This window comes from Chenopodium quinoa, unplaced genomic scaffold (genome assembly GCF_001683475.1).
Source record: "Chenopodium quinoa cultivar QQ74 unplaced genomic scaffold, ASM168347v1, whole genome shotgun sequence".
In the NCBI taxonomy this organism is placed as follows: domain Eukaryota; kingdom Viridiplantae; phylum Streptophyta; class Magnoliopsida; order Caryophyllales; family Amaranthaceae; genus Chenopodium; species Chenopodium quinoa.
The window spans coordinates 139177-157476 of NW_018744626.1; the positions used below are offsets into that span (position 1 = coordinate 139177).

The 18300-nt window shown below is 42.9% G+C and overlaps 1 protein-coding gene across 1 annotated transcript; it reads left to right on the plus strand.

The window, feature by feature from the left end:
• Positions 1-10545: 10545 nt before the first annotated feature.
• LOC110700255 lies at positions 10546-17923 on the plus strand. Its single transcript, XM_021877765.1, has 8 exons — positions 10546-11339; positions 13744-14267; positions 14794-14844; positions 14922-15029; positions 16676-16771; positions 16898-16996; positions 17396-17455; positions 17565-17923. Exons 1-8 carry the CDS (start codon positions 10796-10798, stop codon positions 17628-17630), a joined length of 1548 nt encoding a protein of 515 aa, XP_021733457.1. The 5' UTR covers positions 10546-10795; the 3' UTR covers positions 17631-17923.
• Positions 17924-18300: the final 377 nt, after the last annotated feature.

An 18300-nucleotide genomic window follows, 5' to 3' on the forward strand; every position in this document is an offset into this window, starting at 1 on the left:
TATGGACTGGCAGCTACGGCTGCTTAGACTTGGTGAACAGCCGTCGGCCTTCTCCAAGGAAATTACTGAAGCCGCTCAGCCGGCCAAAGTAAAAAATGTACTAGTAGGCGCCTATGACGGCACTACTAATCCAGAAGACCATCTGATGGCATTCACCAACCTGATGTACCTTCAAGGGTTGGATGATCCCACTTGGTGCAAGTGTTTCCCAGCGACTCTCAAGGGAATCGCACAGCAATGGTTCGGCAACCTGCCGACTGGTTGTGTAAACAGCTTCAGGACGCTTGCTTACTTATTTGCCTCCAACTTCGCTATGAACATCCCTGCGAAGAAAACGACCCTTGATTTGGGAACAATTCAGCAGGGCGAGAAGGAGGGGCTTCGTTCTTACATCAGGCGGTTCAACCTGATGAGAATACAGATTCAAGGGTTACCGGATGAGGTAGCTTATACTGACTTTTTTAGAGGTCTCAAAGACGGGTCTACCTTCAAATTTGATTTAGTTCGAAAAAGGGTGGCGACTCTTCAAGAGGCCTTGATTGAAGCAGAAGCCTATATACAGGCGACTGATCTGTGTACGATAAAATAGTCGGACGGGAAAAAGTTCGACAAAAGAGAGGGACGACAGAAACAGTCGTCTAATAAAGATGAGAAAAGAAAAGAAGTCTGGGCGGCTGATTCCTCTAAACAGCCGGCCCAGAAAAAGAAAAAAGAATTCAAACCATACTCCCCAAAGTATGTGTTTAACAAGGATAACCAGTTTATCCTAAAAGAAATAAAGGGACGGTTCTCAATTGAGAAGCCGGTCCCCATGAAGGGTTCTGCAAACAACCGGAACCCAGATAAAATCTGTGCTTATCATGATGACGTTGGTCATCATACCAATGACTGCATCAGTCTCATGCGGTACCTAGACCGCTTGGCTGAGCAAGGTGATCTTGACATTTATGTCAAGAAATCTACGGGGAACACTTCCTCAAAAAAGCAGTCGGCCAAAAAGAATCAACAGGCCGACAGTTCCGATACAGATGATGCAGTCGTCTACACCATTGCAGGCGGCTTCTCAGGAGGCGGCCCCACTATTAGGGGCAACAAAGATAATATAAGGCGGTTAGATGTAAATTCCGTTCACCAAGAACGGCCGCCCAAATATACATTTTCTGAGATTGTCATCACTGAAGAGGATCTAGGAGGGGTAAGGGGGCCGCATGACGACCCTCTCGTTATTGAATGTAAAGTGGCCAACCAGAGAGTTGGCCGAATCCTCATAGATACCGGGAGCTCCTCAGATCTCATCAGCAGCAAATGTCTGTCAAAACTGAAATATCAGACGGACTGCATACATCCGGCCTCCCACCCTTTAATAGGGTTTGGAGGAGGAGTCGTCCACCCACTGGGACGAGTAGATTTACCCATTCACCTGGGCGAAAAAGGGGAAGGACGACACATGGTAGTCCGGTTCCTAGTAGTAGAGGAACTCTCGGCCTACAACATGATTCTGGGTCGACCAACCCTGAATAATTCCAAGGCTGTTATAATCCCGTCTCTTATGCTGCTTAAGTTTGAGAGGGATAATGGAACAGCCGGCTCCCTAAGGGGAGATTAGAGGATGGCCCGAGAGTGCTATCTCTCGGATGTCAAGCCCACTGTTATGGCCACTGGGTCAAGTGGAGAAAAAACAGACCTTGACAATGTCAAGGAGAGTGCGCCTGTTCAAGAAACAGGCGACAAAAAGAGAAAGGCGTCCCAGACAGAGTCCGCAAGAAAAGCAAGAAAATAGCAATCATTGGCAGAGGAGCGGCCGGATGAGTTCCGCCCTCAGCCGGCTGGTGAGCATGCGGACCTGATCTTAGACGACTCACGTCCTGACCGAACAGTCAAAGTTGGGACGACTGCTCTGAGAAACCTTGGTGACGACTTTCACAACCTATTGAAAGAATACAAGGACATCTTTGCATTTGAAGTCCATGAAATGCCAGGCATTAGTCCTGATCTGGCAGTACATAAACTCGCTGTGGATCCGAAAAAGAAGCCGGTACGGCAAAAGAAGCGGAACCATGGCGAAGAAAGAAGTCAGGCGGCAGCCGCCGAAGTTAAAAAATTACTTGATGCAGGGTTCATTCGGCAATGTTACTTCCCAGACTGGGTTGCAAATGTGGTGCTTGTTAAAAAGCCGAATGGCACCTGGCGAATGTGTGTAGACTACACAGACTTAAACAAGGCGTGCCCCAAAGACAGTTACCCTCTGCCTAAAATTGACAACCTGGTCGACTCAACAGCCGGCCATGCCTTGATGAGTTTTATGGACGCCTATTCTGGTTTCCATCAAATTCCTTTATGGAAGAAAGATCAGGAGAAGACGACCTTCGTCACTGATCAGGGGTTATACTGTTACACGGTCATGCCGTTTGGTCTTAAGAATGCCCCGGCTACCTTCCAACGAATGATAAACACAGTGTTCTTTGATCAGATTGGGAGAAACGTCGAGGCATATATTGATGATATGATTGTCAAGACTAAACTTCAGAAAGATCATCTGACGGACCTCCGAGAAACTTTCGCCACACTCAGGCGGCACCATGTCATGCTCAATCCCAAGAAATGTGTATTTGGAGTTGAGTCTGGGAAATTTCTCGGATTCCTTATCAATCAGAGAGGAATAGAGGCAAACCCTGAGAAGGTACAGGCGGTCATTGACATGCAGTCGCCTCGTACCATCCGAGAGGTTCAGAAGTTAACAGGTTGTCTGGCGGCCTTGGGGAGATTCCTAAGCCGATCAGGCGACAAATGCCTATACTTTTTCCAGGCAATTAAGAAAAAGGCAAGGTTTGAATGGGGGCCGGATGCTGAGGCCGCCTTCCAGAAATTAAAAGTTCACTTGCATTCCTTGCCGAGGCTGGTCAGCCCTTTGCCCAAAGAGGATCTCTACATGTACCTGGCCGTCTCTAATCATGCGTTAAGCGCTGTGCTCCTTGCTGAAAGGGACGGCTGTCAGCTCCCGGTCTACTTTGTCAGTCACGTACTGAAAAATGCCGAGTTGAGGTATCCCCTAGTGGAGAAATTCGGTCTTGCACTCTTCATGGCTGTTAAAAAATTGAAGCCCTACTTTTTGGCACATGCAGTCGTCGTGTATACCGACCAACCAATCAAGCGGCCCCTTACCATCATGGAGTCGTCAGGACGAATGATCAAATGGGCCATAGAAATACAGAGCCTCGAAGTTACTTTCGAGCCTAGAAAAGCAGTGAAGGGGCAAGCCTTTGCTGACTTTATTGTAGAGATGACTCGTCCTCCTGACTCTCAAGTTCCAGACCAAGTCTGGAAGGTATATGTGGACGGAAGCTCTACTTCAAATGGTTGTGGAGCAGGCGTCGTATGTCAATCTCCAGAGGGCGACAGGTTCAAGTATGCTCTACGCTTCAGTTTTCAGGCTTCAAACAATGAGGCAGAATATGAAGCTTTACTAGACGGGATCCGCATGTGCAAGGCGGCAGGGGCAAGAAAAATAGACGCCTGTTCTGATTCACAATTGATAGTGAGTCAGTACAATGGCGAATACGAAGCAACCCATCCGGCCATGATCAAGTATTTACAGGCGGTCCGACAAGCAGTCGGCTCCCTTGAGGATTTCCATCTGATCCAAGTGCCAAGATCAGAAAACAACCAGGCAGATGCACTGTCAAAGTTAGCATCATCCGCCTCCTCCGATACTCCTCGAACTGTTTTTTGGGAAGTAATAGAGAAGAGAAGCATCGAGGAAAACCCTATTGGAATCCTAGACAGAAGCTCAACCTGGATGGATTCAATCAGGGCATATCTGACAAACGGTACACTGCCGGATGATCCTCAACAGGCGGCAGCACTGAAAAAACGAGCCTCCTGTTTTGAAATGATACAGGGAGAACTTCACAAGAGGGGGTACCTTCAACCCTTCTTAAAGTGTGTTACTCCTGAAAAGGGACGAGAGATACTAGATGATCTTCACTCTGGTTTCTGTGCTTCCCATATAGGTGGTAGGATGCTTGCTCAAAGGGCAAGGCGGCAGGGCTACTTTTGGCCTACTTTGGAAGCAGATGCAATGGAGATGGTGAAAAAATGTGACAAGTGCCAAAGGTTTGGCAAATTAATTCACCGTCCGGCTACTGACCTCACTACCATTCACAGCCCACTACCGTTTGCTAAGTGGGGCATGGACATACTGGGTCCATATACGCCTGCTACAGGCGGCAGAAGGTATATACTTGTTGCCGTTGACTACTTCACTAAATGGGTAGAGGCGGAGGCTGTAAAGGGAATCAAGACGAAAGATGTAATTTCATTCATTTGGAAAAACGTCATCACTCGGTTCGGGGTTCCCATGTCCATGGTTTTTGATAATGGTCCCCAATTTGAGACGCCTGTTCTCAAAAGCTGGTTGGGAGACCAAGGAATTGCACACTACTTTGCATCTGTCGGCCGTCCACAAGCAAACGGCCAGGTAGAAGCCTTTAATAAAATCATCTCAGACGGTCTCAAGAAAAAGATTGAACGAGCAGGCGGCCTATGGGCGGATGAACTACCACATGTTCTCTGGGCCATTAGGACGACTGAAAAAGGGGCGACTGGAGAAACTCCATTCCTCCTAACTTATGGTGCGGAAGCTGTTCTTCCAATAGAACACTACGAGTCGACTCTTCGAGTAATGCTATATGACGAAGAGGCAAACTGGGAAGCCATGCGCCTGACATTAGACTCACTTCCTGAAAAGAGGGGCAATGCTGTTTTGCGCCATGAGATCTATCGCCTGAGAATGACTAGATCATACAACAAAAAAGTACACAGGCGTCCACTCAAAGTAGGGGACTTTGTACTTAGAAAAATGGAAGCAGTTGGTAGGGCTAATGAGTCTGGCAAACTAACTCCCAACTGGGAAGGACCCTACCGAATCTATGAGGAAGTCAGGGACGGTACCTACCGTCTGGAAACACCAGACGGACAACCGTTGCCTCGAACTTGGAATGTAGATAACCTTAAAAAATATTTCTTCTGAATGATGTAAAGTAAAGTGCTACTTAATAAAGGTTGCACTTACTATTCAATTTTGTAGTACGAGGGGCATGCCGTCTGTACCTTTACAGTCGGCTACTCTCCATTGAGTTTTTCACTCTATCTTCAGAGGGGCATGCCGTCTGTACCTTTACAGTCGGCTACTCTCCATTGAGTTTTTCACTCTATCTTCAGAGGGGCATGCCGTCTGTACCTTTACAGTCGGCTACTCTCCATTGAGTATTTTACTCACAATACTTAGCTAAAAAGATTAGGGCCTGGCCGACCCTGTGTCTAACAGGCGGCTACCCTTCTTTTACTTAGCACCTACGTTCACCAAGAACTTACCAAGGCCACCGGCCGAATGATCAGACCAGGCGCCAAGCCACCTGATCAAATCTACAGAACTAATACGACCTGTCCCAACATCATAGCAGGCGTCCGACGGCATCCCTCCGGATGAAATTCGTCGCAGAGAGCAGCTCCCTTTTGGGTGGAACATTGTTCTATAAACTAATTACACGGCACCTATACGACTGTCCCCAAGGGCAACCACGTAGCCGTTTTTGAGACAAGGATAACTCTATCACTAACCAAACCAGTGGTAGCAGTTGACATCTGAGTCAGATGACCGCCTGTATTACTTGGGATAAATGCAGGGGGTACCTATTGAGTTAATAGCCAACAAACATTGGCGAATCAAGGGGTCTAGCCGGCCTCCGCCGCCTGGTACCTCTACTATTCAATCTAGAGTGTGACGAAGACTAAGTAACTCCTATGTTAACTTAATAGTCACTCAAACTTAGTATGGAGCCTAAAAGGTATGAGTCGTCCGCCTGTTTTTAACAAACAGGGACTCTCAACCACTACTCTTGCTAGGTTAAACAAATTACGAGTTAAAAGCCAACATTGGCAATAAAGGGAAACAACCGGTACCCGCCGCTTGTTATCCTACTTAATTCCTTGACGACTAGGTAATACTATTTACTTGGTCAGACCGATTGAATAAATAGTTCGAATACCGATTGAATAAATGGCCGACTGATCGTCTATCCTGGAAACAGACAACCAGTCGTCCAGGGGCATAGGCGGCGTACTTACTATTTGTACCTGTCTGCAACGTTCGGCCATACACAACAGTCGGTCTAGTGAACAATGGGATATTAGATATGGAATACTTAGACAAATTTGATTAAAAATAAAAGTTTGATTAAAAATAAGCCGGTCATTAAAGACCAGCAAAATATTCAAAGCCCCGGCCCCCTGGCCGGGTAAATACAAAGCAAACGGCACGCAGGCCGTGGAAAAAATACATTAAGCTTAAGAAGGGGGCAGTTCAGTATTAGCAGCTGCCGCCTGGTCAGCACTCTTCTTGCTGGACTCGGCTTTAGTTGCACCCTCTTTTGATGCCTTACCCCCAAGTGGCACAAGCGCCACAACCGGCTCTTCCTCCTCTTCTTCCAACGCCTCTTCCTCAGCAGCCGCCAGGATCTGTTGATTATATGTTTCCGAACACTGGCAGTACGTTCTTTCACATGAGGCAAAGTCGGCACTGGGGAACAGTCGGCCCCAGGTCATGCGCTGGATTTGAGCGGAGTCTTCCACCATCTCCCGGACGAGCTCTTTCTTCTCTTGCTCGGCCTTTTCCGAGAGCTCTTGGGTAAGACTCTTCTCTTGGCTCACCAGGCGTTCTTTTACGTTGGCCAAAGATTTCTCCATGGCTTCGTAAGAGTGCATTTTTTGGCGAAGAGGTTTCAGCTCGGCCTTAAGATTTGTGACGGTCGCCTCCAGCTCGTCAACCTTCTTTTGGGCCGCCTCTAACTGAGCCCGAACAGCGGCGGTAGCCTGCGCCTGATAATAAAGAAGATCAATGGTCAGTACTTCATTTTGGGCAATTTGAAACATTGCCTTATCACAGTTGGAGGCGGCCATAGCTTTTGCGGCCTTTACCTCTTTGTTTTTCCGATCAATCGGCTTGCGAAGGCTGTTAACTCGGAGCAGGGCCTAAGTACAAAAAAAAAACAGGCGTCAGTTTCCAAACAAAAAAGATAACAGGCGTCCTGGAACTCAAATACTCAAAAATATGCTAAGTATACCTCAGCAAGGATCCCTGAAATCCCATCAAGGTCAAGGGTGCCGGCACCCCTGACCGCCTCCCTGTCAGATGGAGGAACGACTTTGACCATGGACTTGGCTACCTCAACCAAGTCAAGCCCCTGAGGGCCGGCTGCATCAAGCGTAAGAAAAAAGCAAGTTAGACCTAGTCAAGAAGGAAGCAAATGAGTTTTTACAAGTAATTGTCCATACTTCTAGGCGGCCCCGCCGGGGTTTTAGATGAAGTGGCCGGTTGCTTCTCAGCCGCCACAGTTTTCCTGGAAGACCCAGGAGAGCTTGCAACAGTCGTCCTCCGGGCCTTGGGGTCCGGCTGTTGCGAGGAAGAAGCCCTTGGAGTGCCAGACTGAAAACAAAAAGAGTTAGTATGTCCATAAGACAACTAAAAGAGGAAGAGTTTTCGAAGCCTACCAAGGGTGCCCCCTTGTTGGGGGAGTCGGCATAAGACTGTTGCATGAGAGAGGCCCGCAACATGGCCGCCGCAGTCTTGGATGCTGTTATTTTACTCATGGCATCAGCTGCAAAAAATAAACAGCAAAGTTAGTAAAGATCCCAAGTAAACAAGGCGTGAAAAAACAGAGTATTTGTCAGGCCGGCTACCTCTAGAGCACCGACTGCTGAGGCCACAGGCGGCCAAAAAGTACTCGTCATAGAGCCACTTGAAGCTCGGGACGCAGTTTAGGGGTACTTGCTCTCGTACCCCTGAAGTAGGGTTCACCCTAGTCTCTACTTTGAAGAGTCCTTTGTCTAGGATCTCTCTTTTAGCCTTTGGGGGAACAGGCGGCATGCTGCGGCCGCCTGCGAGAAGAGGCGGATCCCTATTCCACTTGTTAAACCGTTGGTTCAGCTCCGTGTCTGAACCCTCAATGATAAGGAAGGTGTTCCGCCAATCCTTCCATTTGTTCGCTTTACCTCTCGTCATGAGGTAACCCCTATGGCTTGTTAATTGATACCAGCCGGTACCTCCCGACTTAGGGGTCCGGCTGAGATAGTTCATGTGGGCGAAAGCCTCAAAGCTTGGCTCCACCCCGTACATTTCGCACCCGGCCACATAGCCGAGTACGTTTACCCAAGAGTTGGGGGCTAACTGCCATAACCCCAAATCATACCCATCTAAAATCCGCTGAACAGCCGGATGTAATGGGAAGCGCAGTCCAGCTTTGATGGCCGCCACATAGCAGCCAAAGCAGCCGTCATTATAGCTGGTACCAGCCGGCCAGACGACAGTGTCTTCTGGATCCGGCACGAACAGTAAAAATTTCGGGCCCATTCTGTGGTTAGCAATAAAGCTCGCCACTTTGTCTTGCATGGTTGCGATCCGGCCCCGGGGTACCATGCAGTAGTAGGGGGCGTTTTCCTCTCTGTAAGAGGCGGACGGCTCCGCCCAATTGTCCCCCTTCTCAACTGCATGAGAAAGTCTCGCCTCTTGTAGGCGGCTATGTCTTTCTTCTGAGCCAGGAGAACTGTGGCCAGAAGAGCTGGACTCGGACTCGTCCTCTGACGAGTCCGAAGAGGACGACTCCTCCCCTCTCCCAGAGGGGCCCGCCTCCTCTCCCTTAGAAGGAGCAGGAGGAAAATTAGACATTTCCATGGTAAGATGGGAAGGGACCACCTTGGCCCCTCTCTCAGAACTGTCGGCTTGGCAGCCGCCTCGTTTCAATTCTACATCTGGCGCCTGGTCAGATGTTTCACTAATGAGCACCCTTTGGGAGGAGCCGTCTGAGTTTGATATCATAGCAGTCTGTTTTGTTCTGGCCATCACGTTCTGCATAGACACAGATACAGTCGGACTTTGTATAAAGGGCAAAGATGGATCCAGAAAAGGGCAGGCGGCACTCCTAGTCCTAGATTCAGCCGTCCCCGGTGACCGGCTGATCACTAACTTAGGTCGTGTCGTGTGCTTCCGTGGTGCCATTTCAAAAAATAAAAAGAAAATTAAGAGTAAGAGAACTGAGTTACCTGAACGAGTGACGGTTGATGAAGTTCTGGAAGTCCGGTGCAGTCGGCTTGTCAGAACAGGCGGTAGGCAGAAAAGGTCCGAAATGTCAGAGCAAGTTCAGGGGTCCGAATGTTCTCGCAAAGTTCTCAAATGTGAAAATGACCGAAGTCAGCACTTCCTTATATAGGCAGAGTGAGAAGGCGAAGGGTCGCTTCCAAATTCAAAATATTGGGCGGGAAAATCTCTCGGCCATTTGCAAGGTGACACCTGTAGCAGGCCGTCGCCTGTCACCGTGCGACATCTGTCACAGGCGACACGTGACCAGTCACGTGCCACCTGTGAGGGGAAAATGATTAGGGGATTTTTATCCACCAATCACCGTCTGACAAGTGGACCAACCAGGTTCCGCCACGTGTCCTTCACGAAGGCCAATAGGAGCCTGCCACGTGTCAATCACAGATACGTCCTCTACGGACCAATTGAGACACGCCACGTGTCCACCCATGCCAAATGGGAAAACCGGCCAACAAGGCCCAATCCTGTACTAGAGGCCCGGTCAGCCCTAGGTTTACCCTAAACCTAGAGAGTGGCACGCTTCTCAAGGCTATAAATACTTAATTAATCCTCATTAATTAAGTAGTCAAGCAGTCAAGAAATCTAGAGAAGAACAGAAACATTACGGAACTCTAATAACCGGCTAATCTCGCTAACGACGCAGATTACCAACATTAAACACTCTCACCTAGAGAGATCTTATTACTTTAATTTCCGTATTAATTACTCCTTAATCAGGTACTAACTTGACCGTTGGAGGCGGAGCTCTCAGGAGTCTCCGTTATTTTGCAGGTACAGGCGTCCGGTTCCAGTCTCGGAATTGTAACTCTCCCGCAGGACATCAGAAAACCCCGAAACAAGAACATACCCTTAATACGAAGTAGATGATTTCTCTTAAGTGGTCAAAACTCGGATTTTAGCCTTTAGCTTTAGAAAATTAATGGTGGGGGGGGGGGGGGGGAGAGCAAGGTTCTTATAAACCCTCACATGGGGTTAGGAGGTCACTTTGGTAGTTGGAACCATCCAACATGTCTAAGCTATCAATGTAGCCAATATAAACCTGCCTCACACCACCAACTGATCTTTATTTGACTAACGATTAATCTACTCCCCATAGTTATTTGAATATTCGACATTCGAAGACCTTACAAGGTTAGATTATTAAGGTGCTTTTTTTATGATTCCAATAGACCATATGAACCTTATTTGGTGTCCGAACCTCCAAACCCATATAATTCATGCCTTACTCCATAACTTTGTACCCCTCGACCCTCTTAAACACGCCTTATGTCATACCTTAGTCAAGTTTACATCTTGCCCCGTTTATTATTCATGTCATGTCTCTCAAATATACCTTAACACGAGTCAAGATGTTGTTGTTAACCCAATGTCACTTTGACTCGTCTCCTCCGCCTAATTAATTTCACAGCCTCATAGGGTCTGTCCGAATCGATTAAAATTTGGGCCCAGATTCTGATCAACCCAAACACTGAACCAACCATCGTCCCCTCCCTCGTCACTCACTACCTTCAACAGTTGAACCCTAAACACTCTCTCTCTCTCTTTCTCCCAAAAACTTCAACTCATACACCCAGAAAAACTTCAACAATGGAGTAAAACCATCCTTAAACCCAAAACCCCAATAAAGTTAATCAAGAGTTCACAATGAGCAAACCTCCATTTTCATGGCTTTCCCGCTTAATCTCCACCAAAACCCTAACCCTTAAACCCACCTCAACCTCTCATCATCATCACCATTATCGTACATTCTCTCTCCTCCGACCCATTTCTTCAATACCCACATTCAAATCTCCTCTGCAAATCCGCCATTTTTGCGATTACAACCACACAGAAGATGAAATGGCGCAGGCACTCCAAGACCTGAAAAAAAAAGCAGAAATGATGAAGCATAAAGAGAGAGAGGAGAAGCGAAAAGCGGGTATTTTCGTTGATGAAGCAGCTGAAGAAGAGGAGGATTGGATGGGTGTTAATCCTTTGATTGAGAAATTGGAGAAGGAAGAAGCAAAGGGTTATGGTATGCATGATAAGGTGAAATGGGATCCCAGTTTTGATGATTATAGTGATTCGGATTCTGAAGATGATGAAGCTGAAGATCCTCAAGTTATAGAGGAGACTAGGAAGTTTAATTTGATGGTTGAAAGGAAGTTTAATCGTTATCAGGAGTTGCTCAAGGAATTTGCTACCTCAAGTATGATCTCTTTTCTCTTTTTCTATTGTTTATATTTTGATTATGCTTTTAGCTTATCATTTTTTCGATTGTTCTGTTTAAAATTAAGGTTTGAGAACTAGTTTGGTTTTGAATTGAGTCGGATTAGATCATGTTTGGCAAATGTAGCTATTGTGATAAATTTGGAAATTTTGCAATGTTGTAATGTCTTTTCAATCTCTTGTTTAGTTGGGTAGAAAGCTAGATTAGTTGTTTTGAAAGTTGGGATTTTTTTAAAAAAAAATTGAGTAGGATTAGACCATGATTCGGGGAATGTAGCTAGTAGTAGCTTTTGGATTTTAGGTGTAAAAGGTGTTAGAGTCCATTTTAGGGAAATGGTGCAATGGTTTATTAATATGGACTGCAATTCAAAGTCTAGATGGTATTTTTGTTTCTTGTATGGAGTTTTATGTTAGTTGATTGAAGGATCTACAAATTGACACCAATTACTGGAACCAGGATCAACGGGATTGGGGTTATAAGATAGTGTTTCAACCAACTGAGTAGAATTATACTCTGTGTTGAAAGTAGCTATTTTGATTGTTGTAGTAGCTGTTGGATACTTGGATTTTAGGTGTTAGGGCCCCGTCGGGGAATTGTTGGTTAATATGGATAATAATTGAATGTCTTGACAATCTGTTGTTTAGTTGTATGGGAAGCTTATTGGTGCTTTGTAAGTTAGGACCTTTTGAATCGAGTAGTATTAGACCCTATTTGGTGAAGGTAGATGTTGTTATTGTTGTTCGGTGTCATAGTAACTATTAGATGGTGTTAGAGCCTCGTTTGGGGAATTGCTGCAATAATGTGCTGATATGGAAAATTGTCAAATTGAGTAGGGTTGGACCATCTTTGGCAACAGTAGCTATTGTAATTGCTATTACAGCACCTTTTAGGATAAGTTTGTAATGTTGTGTTAGCAGGGACAATAATTGAATTTTTCATAAATATGTTGTTAATACTTTTCTGGAGTAATATGCTAGCTAGTTGATTGAAGGATTTTTTCAAAAAAGGCATCCCTTAGTGACTTAGTATAGCTATTTGGGATTGGAGGCAGTGGGTTCAAAAAGATTGTATTGTATGTTATGAATATTTTGTGGGTTATGAACGCTTGCAATGCTTTCATGAAGGTTCTATTGATTATAGAGGCTAGATAGTGGAAACAGGACAGGGAAATTTTAATTTATCTTCTTACATTTCTGAAGAATGGTTTCTTGGGGTGGTAAAAAAATTCAGTGTATGGTATGTTACCACGCATAGTTACTTTGTGTAGCTAAGTGCAATATGTTGTTGCTATTTATGAATTTAAATGTCTGCCCTTGCCTTGATTAATCAGAACCTGAAAATTTAGATTCTTTCACTTCTTGTTAGTTTATTAGCTCATATCATCTCCAAAGTCGATGCATGCATTGAACTTAGCAAAACCTATATGAAACATGTGATTGTTGCTTAAATAGATACAAAAAATTGTAGTAGCTATGTGGAAATATTGGAGATACAGAAACTAATGTGGAGTGTGGACAATTATGTAAGAAAGTATATTTATGATCTTTTTTCAAAATTCTCGAAAGTGTATTGGCTTTCAACTTCTGCATATGGTCTGCATAACCCAAGGAGTTGTAATTTATTTATTTAATATTGCGTAAAAATTTACTTTGAATAATTGCTGAAGTCTGGGTTGCATTATTATGTAGTTTTATCATACTTAGAATTGGTAAGTTAGAGACATTTTTGTAAACAATTAACATATATAATTGATCACTTACCATCTTGCTGTCCATTTTTATCATCAAACTTGGGCCTGCTATAATATGAAATGACAAACAGCTGAATGTAATTGATGATTTGGCCAGCTAGTTGTTACGAATATTTGACAAACTGTTTGTATTAGCGCTGTTGTGAGCTGTAACTGTTTAAAGGTGTTAAGAGCTTTCGGAATCAATAAACTTGAGTTTGCCTATTTTTTTATTTTTTTTTAAAAAAAAAACAATAAACTTGAGCTAGTAGCTTTTAATGAACAGCTGTTCAGACACAAACTTCTAAGGCTCTTACCTAGAAAATGTTTTACCAAAAACAGGAGCTTGGAGGTTGAGATGGTCAAATGTATAAGCCCCCTCAGCACTTGAACCAAATATCTCCGGAGACTGTACACAAATTTTTTTGGAAATTCCAGTTTTGTAAGAGGGAAATATTGTTAGAGTTGTTAAAAGTACCTCCCCCCCCCCCCCCCCCCTCTTCCCCAAATGATGTGTGCCGTTTATTTAGGATCTGCTTTATTGGACGGTGTAAGAGTCAAAATATGTCACCTGTGTGGCCTTGGCTTCTGTCTATGCATGAGAATTGAGCATGACTTTATGAAGTTGTGCTTAAATTATCAATTATCTCACAGGAACTTTTGATGATGGCTTGAAATGGATGAAAAAGATTGATAAGTTTGAGGAGAAGCATTTCCGTCTCCGACTGGAGTACAGAGTCATTGGCGAATTGATCAATCGTTTCAAGGAAGCCACTGGAAAAGACAAGTTTCTGCTTGCGCAGAAATTGAACAGGGCTATGAGGTTGGTGGAGTGGAAGGAAACTTTCGATCCTAAAGATCCTGCCAATTATGGAATTATACACAGGGAGGAATTGCCTTCTGCAGAAGTCGTCCATGATGGTGAAGTTGAGAGAGAAAAGTCAATGATAGAAGGTAGGATCGATGATAGTGATGAAGAAGAGTTTGATGACATGAAAGAGAGAGACGATATACTTCTGGAGAAGCTTAATGCTATTGACAAAATGCTAGAAGAAAAATTAACAGCATTGGATCATACATTTGGAAGGAAAGGAAAACTTTTGGAAGAAGAAATTAGAGATCTTGCAGAGGAGAGAAACTCCTTGACAGAGAAGAAGAGAAGACCAATGTATAGGAAAGTAAGTGTCAGCATCGTCTTTATCACACTGATATTTCATTCCTATGCCACCTTATACAGAAGTTTTGCAAAAAAAAACCTACAGTGACTTTAGCTTACAATGCGCTCTTCTGTGTTGGCTTTAAAATTTATTCTTATGATATTAATATTCTCATCTCAGTCTGATATTTTAAACGTCTATGAAAATTTTTCAGTTCATAATTCTAGTTGAAATCTTGTCAGCGCATATAATTATCACATGTACTTGAATGAGGTACAACCTAATGATATGGGGATTTATTTTTCCTGACAGTATTCTGCCTGGGAAGTAAATATAAACTAAATTAGCTGGATAGATGCTAGTTATATAATAATGATTGTAGCTTAATTTGGTGGCGAGTTGCAGCTGTAATGTAGTAGTTTGATGTGTCAAATCATTTTTTCGTGTCCTTTTGACAGAAATTTTAGTGTACAACAAAGATTGCATAGCTTGTTCTATATAGTGTATGTGACACTCAATGAAGTGACTTTTTGGTATTGAATTACAGGGCTTTGATGCACAATTGATTGATATGAACCGGACATGCAAAGTAACAAAGGTATAATTGCATCCTTCTTTTAGTTTTCTATTCTTAGCTGGTTATAATCTCTTCTCTAACTGGGCTTCACGCTCTAGGGTGGTCAAGTGATCAAGTACACGGCAATTATTGCATGTGGGAATTATAATGGTGTAGTTGGTTATGCCAAAGCAAAAGGTCCAGCAATACCTATTGCACTTCAGAAGGTATGTTATTAAGTTGCTAAATGATTCTCCAGCTTGGCTTTGATGACTTGTTTAATTTGTCAATGCAAGTTTCCTTCATTTAAATACGTTTACAATTTGTTGTGAACTACTTTCCTAAACCCATTATTTAGTTTCTGATTGTCAGGTTTGACACATAAGCATGGCCATATGCAACTTTAAATTAACAGTTAACAATTGCTGTAATTTAGGCCACGAGTCATGTTATACAGTATTGTAGTCTGAATAAGGAATTGCTCTTGTCGATTTTCCTGTAGTTGGAGAGCTCGGGAAGTGTGTAATGTTGATATGCACTTGGCCATCAAGGGCCATGGTATTAACTTTTCTTTCAAGCTAATTGTTGCCAGTTTTTACATTTTTGAAATAATAAATCTCCAACAATTAAATTTAAGATCCAGTTAAAATTAGTGGCACACTGTTCCCAAGGTGTTGTGGAATCCATGGGAGGAACCCTTCCACTTTTCATTCCTGGTGCGGAAAAGTCTAAAATTGAAGGTTATACACGCTTAGGACCAATTTAGAGGTTTTGGGACCCAGTGTCCAAAAAACTCGAGATTCTAGGGGATGCTTATTGGGTCATATAACATTGTTTTGAACCATATATGACCAGCTGACCACTAGTTGGTCATATAAAGTCCTCTTGGTGGCGTTAAGTTAATGAATTTCGCGTAAGTTGTAAACGGGTAAATAGGCAATTTAAAAGCAAAAGTGGATGGTTCCAACAATCCAAATAGACTTCCGGGGTGTCTTGGGGTCTAAATGAAGCACCCTGGCCTTTTTTTTTTTGGGGTCCAAAAAAAGTCTAAATTTTTTCAAAACTGAAGTATAATCCACGCTTTTGGGCCAATTTTGGGAAATTTTCCAAAATTGAAGTGAATGTGTGGGGTGTCCTCTAGGGTCATATAAGTTGGTTTGGAACCATAAGAGGCTTATCAATAGGCCTATAAAGTCCTAAGAATGAGTTTGGTGCAATAACGTGGCTAGTTTGGTATGTTGTATTATTGATAGTAAAAACTGCTAGAGACGGTTCCAGTAATAACCAAATTGGCATTTCAGCTGCATGGAGCTTTCATCTTCATTGGCATTGTTGACTATTCCCAAATTCATTACTTACCAACATTCCTTCATGATGCATATTTAGTGTTATACCATTACACTATTTTGGTGCTGGTGTTGGTGTTAGTATTAGTGTTAGATTACTCAACAGTCAACACCAATAGTTATAATGGAATGGAAATGGGAGCCTTTTATCTCAAGATGGAAAATATGTATGTTATATACTTACATGACTAAATGTATACTACGTTTTTGGACCCGACAAGATTATGCATTGAGGTGTTGTTGAGGAAGCACCTATATGTACTGGATGTTTGCCTGTTATTGAGAAATTTACATAAACTATGACTGGCTCTTCATTTAACCTGGCATTTGATGTTATAGTAGTATTGTATGTCTGTTTACTGAGCTAGATAAGTAGTTTTTGTCTGTTTATAAACCATCATTTACCGGTTCATTATTGTGACTTGCTATAATTGAGTTTATTTTTTACCACCGTATTTTTTAGCAGAATTGTAGTAATGCCATTTTATTGGATGTCATCTGACTATTATTTTTGTTTACATGAACAGGCATATGAGAAATGCTTTCAGAATCTCCATTATATTGATAGATATGAGGACCATACAATTGCACATGCCATACAGACTACATACAAAAAAACAAAGGTTCCTCCCCCCCTCTCTCTTTTTCTTGCAATCTTGTACTCGTACTTTGGCACTTTGCTTACAACTTCACTTAGTTGTGAACTGATGCTCACTGAATATCATATTATGCTCTGAATGCTATTTTAGGTCTATCTATGGCCTGCAAAAACTGCAACGGGAATGAAGGCTGGCAAAACTGTACTCACAATTTTGAACTTGGCTGGCTTTAAAAATGTCAAATCAAAGGTATGTATCAGCTATTCAGCTTTATTAGCTATTACACTGTAGGGCCTTTAGGCTGTCTTGGTTGGACGGAATCATTTTCCAATTTTCCAAGAACACAGGATTTCTCCTTCTCTGCTGGCTGTTTGCAATAGGATGAACACGATAATTTTCAGTTGAACATAGATTTCTAAATGGTGGAAAATACTTTCCTCAAAGAACCTCAGCTTATTCTTCTCCTCTCACCTCTGTTCCCCCTTTTTCTTTTTCTCCCCAACTTCTCTTTTAAGGAACTAAACACAGGGAAATAAAATTTAAAATCTTTAATGATGCATTTTGTTAGATCAATTGACCCTGCCTTCTCAATACCATTCTGGTGGATATAGCATTGTTTATGAACGTGTATTATTCTTTTCTGTTTAGGTTATTGGTTCAAGGAATCCACATAACACTGTCAAGGCTCTTTTCCAAGCGTTAAATGCGGTGAGTAGTAGATTTAGCTTGCAATTCCCCCTTCCCCTTTTACTCCCATGGTCAAGGAATCCTCATCACTGTTTCCTCATTGCTGTTTATTGTTATGCGTTTTGCACAGATCGAAACTCCAAAAGACGTTCAGGAGAAGTTTGGCCGAACTGTTGTTGAATCTTATCTTCTATAGTTGAAGTTCCCCTGCCATTTTCTTTTAAACTTGCCCATTTTTTTCTTGTTTCTGTCTACAAAAGAATCATTTTTTCTTTTGGAATAGAAAGGGGAGAGCTGAAGATCAATTTTGTTCGCTCTGCTTAAACACTGTATTTTTGTAGTTTAGTATTGTATCCGCAGAGGAGTATCGTTGTCCAGGATATCAGTTTTAAATGTTCTTCTGTTTGGATTGTAAAGGCGAAAACAGTCATATATTCAGCTTACCTAATATTGAATAATCTTCCAAATTCGGGGGGAAGGAATGCTACATTTTCATATTGTTTTCACCATTCAATTGCTATTTTGTGTATCAGTGCAAAATTGATAGGTGGAATTGACAATTGTAAACCCTAATTGAACAATTGTATATCAATCAACAGGTTAACCAAGGGTCAGTCAATGAATTGCTAGACCTAATCAGATAACCAGCTTAACATATATACTATGTTAGTTTTTAATAGAATATTTTCGCATGATTAACAAGTGTTTTATGCAACTTTAGTTAATTATTTATGCAGTTTTAATTATAAGTTAGCTAAGAGTTTTATACCATACCATGAGAAGTTAAAAACATTGATGAATTTGTGGCTTTTCTAGGTGGTAGTTAGTAGGTCATATCTGTATTATTAAAGCAAAAACGCCTAAGC